Genomic DNA, 5,040 nt, shown 5'->3' on the forward strand with positions numbered 1-5,040 from the left:
AGAACGAGAGTGTATCCACTCGCGACCGTATCGCAAAAAAACACGCAAGTCTACATTCGTGTTCGCGTCCCATCAATGAACTGCTGACGCATAACGCCTCAGAGAAGTCACCAGTTGTGGTCTTCACGTCGTGCAAAGTATCTCCCGCCGCTGGAGTAGTAACACTTCCGAATCTCCTGGCAAAGACGCAGTTGCACTTCTACGTCACAGAAAGAGAATAATGGAGTTCCGTGTGAACTTCACACCACTACACAGGTTGTGTCAGGCGTGTGGGTTGGCACCTTTCCCAGATATATGCTGCAAAAATCGAAAGAAGAATCCGTGCAAGAAATTGACGAGCCCCTCCTTTTTCTGGTTCTTGGTGTTCCTCGCATCTGCGCCACAGTTAGGAAACACTGCTGAGGTGCCAATGATCGCCGTGTTCTTACACTTAGTTAAAGGTTTGTTAGAGATGATCAGTTTTCTTTTGACGTTGGCACTGTGCACCGTGACCGGCCTCGAGCATCTACAGTGTTTCTCCAGAGAGATGAACTGTGCGGATCTCCACTTGCCAGCAAAGGACAAACGAAAAGGGAAGATATTGGGAGGATTTCTGCTGGCTGTTAACTGTGCAGCAATAGCAGGAGTACTGCTCACTGTAGATCGAAACTGTGTCGGTCTCCGTCGGTACTTATTTTATGCCTTCTACTTGCCCTTTGACTCGCTGATAACGCTACACTTCGTCTTAATGGCACTGGAACTTTGGATCAGACTCAGTAATCTGAACTCCACTCTTCTGGAGATCTTTCCACTGTCTCTCGCGACGCCAGTTGGAGCGGTGTCTCGGTCGCCTCCAGAGCATGGGAGAATTCACCAACTGCTAGTGGCGCATATGGCTCTGCGACGCGCTGCCGGGTCCCTCCAGAATCACTTTGGGTTGCCAGTGGCTGCCATCGTAGCCTATACCTTGTGGGGCGAAACAGCCAGTGCGTACCAAGTACTCCTGGAGGTGCTGAGACCGGCGTGGTATTCCAGAGAGCGCCTCTGTTCCTCAGCGGCCAGCTCGACAATGTGGTTCGTCTACGGCTGGATCAAGCTGTCCACGATGGCGCTGGCGTGTGCGGCGATCAGCGACACAGACGCGGCCACCGGCGTGATCCTCCTGAGGACGTCAGCAGAGTCGTGTGACCGGCGCTGCCCGGATCTGGCAGCCTTTCTGCAGTGGACCACGTACAGTCAGTCACTTTCCTTCAGCGCCGCTGGATTCTTCAACGTCGACCGCTCGCTACTGGTCAACGCACTTGCCGTTATTATCACTTACGTTGTCATTCTGGGGCAGATCACTCCATCTGAATGAACATGAAATTAACTCTCTTTATATCTAAGTTGATTTTATTATACACTGTCCAAGAAAATTAAAGGATCACTTTTTCGACGCACAAGTTTGAAATTTGGCTCAGAGGTGTCTACATACTTCGTCTATAATTGTGAAAGGAGTGGCTCCCTGCGATGTTAGCCTTGGGCTCGCGAGCGCTTCGAAAAGCATGGTGTAGACCCTTCCTAAAAGAAGAACCACAGCCCAGCAGTTCATGTTGTAAGTAGGCTGTTTAGGTTTTTATGATGGTAAAGCCACGTAGTGCTCTGTATGAAAATCACTGACTGTGCTGTGTGCAGTCTGTGGCTGGTTTTCATTGTTGGAATATTTGCTATTGTAGTGTTGGGCAGTTGGATGTGAACAGCGCGTAGTGTTGCGCAGTTGGAGGTGAGCCGCCAGCAGTGATGGATGTGGAGAGAGAGATGCCATAATTTTGAGAGTGGACGTGTGTCCATCAGAAAGAGTAAATTTGTAATACTGGATATCATTAACTGATATATATATATGATCACTTTTGAACATTATTAAGGTAAATACATTGTTTGTTCTCTATCAAAATCTTTCATTTGCTAACTATGCCTATTAGTAGTTAGTGCCTTCAGTAGTTACAATCTTTTATTTAGCTGGCAGTATGGGCGCTCGCTCTATTGCAGTAGTTCGAGTAACGAAGATTTTTGTGAGGTAAGTTATTCATGAAACGTATAGGTTATTGTTAGTCAGGGCCATTCTTTTGTTGGGATTATTGAAAGTCAGACTGCGTTGCGCTAAAAATATTGTCTCAGTATAGTGTTGATCAGAATAAGTAAAGAGAGAAATGTCTGAGTACGTTCAGTTCTGCTCAGCTGTTTGAAAATCAAATAACGTAAGAGGTTTTCCAGCACAGTGATTTTTAAATTTTTCTAAGGGGACGTTTCAATGTAAGCTGCAGGGCAAGTTAATGATGTTACATTGGCACCAAATTTCACCACAATTCTGTCCAACGCCACCGTGGACGTCTCACAAGACGTGAAGGTCGTCACAGCTCTTCTTTGACCACATTTCACCCCTTATTTTGACGTCTCTGCGAGCCAAGTCAGAACCACGACTTTTTTCTTATGGGCGGCGGAGGAAAACATTTCAGACAGATGCTCGCTAAAATCGACACGAAAAGGCTTTAGGGTGTGCCATAGAGGTCGTCAGTGAGACCACCCCTTTTTGACAGTTCGTAGTGTGATGAGCGACAGGAAAATGTTCTTGATAACCTCTGGCAGTGCTGCTGACAGCCTCGGATGTTTCAACCCTTCTCTAAGGACACTGTGGCGCTTGTGCAATATATATATATATATATATATATATATATATATATATATATATATATATATATATATATAAAGGGCACATAAATAAACAGATTAATAGAAAACAATTATTTTCAATTAATTCCCAAATTTTGGATTTTTATAGTTTCTTTCCTTTGAGTCAGTTTTAACGTGAACTTACTTCCAAATAGTCGAGATCTACACACTCCTGTTAGGTGCTTCTTCTTCCGACGCAGCAAAACTTATTCTTGACCATGTAGCTAATAAATTTTCGTTTTATCGGACTTCTTCCTTATATGCAGGCTGCACTCGTGACATGACATTTACGTATTGCACGGAAGGTAACTGAATAGCTTCTTGGTTTTGTTCCAATAATAATTATTATTCAGGCAACACAAATGGCTACCACACACATCTTACAAAGAATACGCCATCTCCACTCGAGAACTAAAGACAGAGTCTTTCTAATGATTAAAAAAAATTTGAAAAGAGATTTTTTATCATTTGTTATTCGCCTTCTGGCGTAGCAAAATACATCTTTATCGACGCTTACAGCGGCCGTGCTAATAATTATTATCATTGGTTTTAAATTTTTTGTCATAGCTTGTTGGGGCTTTTCTTTATATACCTATACACGCTGCATCCCGACTGAACATGATGGCGCCCCTTTGGAGTGCAGTGTGCACACAGTTGTTGCTCTTCTATACAGTCGGAACAACTAGGGAGTATTCAAAACAATTCAACGAAATCTGAACATGATCCAAAGCAGCAAAGTGTAGTTATGCCTTTCAGCGCTCCTGTTTTCTGCCCTCCCACTGGCCTGATCACACGGAAGTGCAACATTAAGAAGTGCGTGAGTAAAACGACAAAGAAGCCCTCTATACATCACCCAGTTTGGCACCAGTCTTGGTGCCACCCACGCACCTTAGTTAAGAACTCTAGAAATGTATCTGCCAGGAACGTCGACACCAATTCAGCCTGGCAGTTGCTGCAGCGCCTGAAGGTAGGCAAACCCCACTCAAGGGTTGTCGAAGTGGTCGACCAACCCTCAAGCGCTAGAGCAGTCGCCAGGCTGATTTGATGTCGAAATTTCTGAAGATACGTGCTCAACAAAACGGAGTGAGTAGCTACGAGGGTATTACTGAACTGGGGAGGGGGGTCTTAAGGGGACCCTTTGCCGTTTTACTAATCTACGTGTTAATGTTGCACTCCTGTTGATCACACCACACAAGGGCAGGAAAACAGAAAGGCTGAAAAAGCGTAAGTACCCTTTGCTGCTTCGGACATGTCAACTTTACTCGTACAGTTCTGAACGGTGCCCGGTGGTGGTAAGTTGTACAGAAGAACAAAAACTGTAAGGCGCGCTGCACTCCAGAAGGGCTGCGATCACGTTCGACGGGAATGCCGCCCCACAATGTCTTTAGAGAAGGGTTGAAAGTTCGAGGGTGCCTGCAGTGTCAAAGACTATCAAGAACGTCTTCCTGTTGCACATATCGCCGGCCGTTGTGGCCGAGCGGCTCTAGGTGCTTCAGTCTGGAACCGCGCTGCTGCTACGGTCGCAGGTTCGAATCCTGCCTCGGGTATGGATGTGTGTGCTGTCCTTAGGTTAGTTAGGTTTAAGTAGCACTAAGTCTAGGGAACTGATGACCTCAGATGTTAAGGCCCATAGTGCTTAGAGCCATTTGAACCATTGCATGGGGGCTTAATTAAATGTAATGAAAATGATTTTGATTTCTTGCTTTAGCAGCTGTCTGTCCGATTACGAAGTCTCGTAAACGGTTGGCCCTGACTCGTATTATTACGCAATCTGACTGCATTGAACAATAACAATGAATGAAATGGAAATTTTCATTAACACAATTAATTAATTAAGTCCCCAGCAACTATAAAACCAACGCAACAACAAGCACAAGAGTAACTGTTCTGTGTGTGGGAGTGTGACTCAACGTACGCATCTGGCACGGTTCTTCTTCAACAACACAAGAATTTTAAATAACATTTATACTGAATTAATTAAAGGAAATAAAAATACCATAATTACTCAAGAGAACCACAATTACACTCTAATCCAAGAACACAAGCCAGATGCTTTGTTGACTGAACCTGTAATGACGCATTATTTAAAACATGGAAATAATGAAAAATAAATCAAGTTTCGTTACCTTCATATATTGATGACAAGCACTCAAATTATTACAATATATCTCCACACCGACTCGCTATTACAACATCTCAACAAGAATTTTTCAGTATCACATCTCAGCAAGCACTCCCTACTAGCACATCTCAACACGAACTGCCTACCACGAGTCCTGGACAAGCACTGCCCACTACGACATCTCAATAATCACTTCCCGTGGAGGCGGCGGAACAATGCTCTCAAGCGAT

At 44.5% G+C, this 5,040-nt stretch overlaps 1 protein-coding gene across 1 annotated transcript; it reads left to right on the plus strand.

Moving 5' to 3' along the window:
* The first annotated feature begins 871 nt into the window (after positions 1–871).
* On the plus strand, positions 872–1,336 carry LOC126204231 (gustatory receptor 68a-like). Its single transcript, XM_049938627.1, has one exon. The coding sequence runs from the start codon at positions 872–874 to the stop codon at positions 1,334–1,336; it is 465 nt and encodes a 154-aa protein (XP_049794584.1).
* Positions 1,337–5,040: the final 3,704 nt, after the last annotated feature.

This window comes from Schistocerca nitens, chromosome 9, assembly GCF_023898315.1.
Source record: "Schistocerca nitens isolate TAMUIC-IGC-003100 chromosome 9, iqSchNite1.1, whole genome shotgun sequence".
Lineage (NCBI taxonomy): Eukaryota > Metazoa > Arthropoda > Insecta > Orthoptera > Acrididae > Schistocerca > Schistocerca nitens.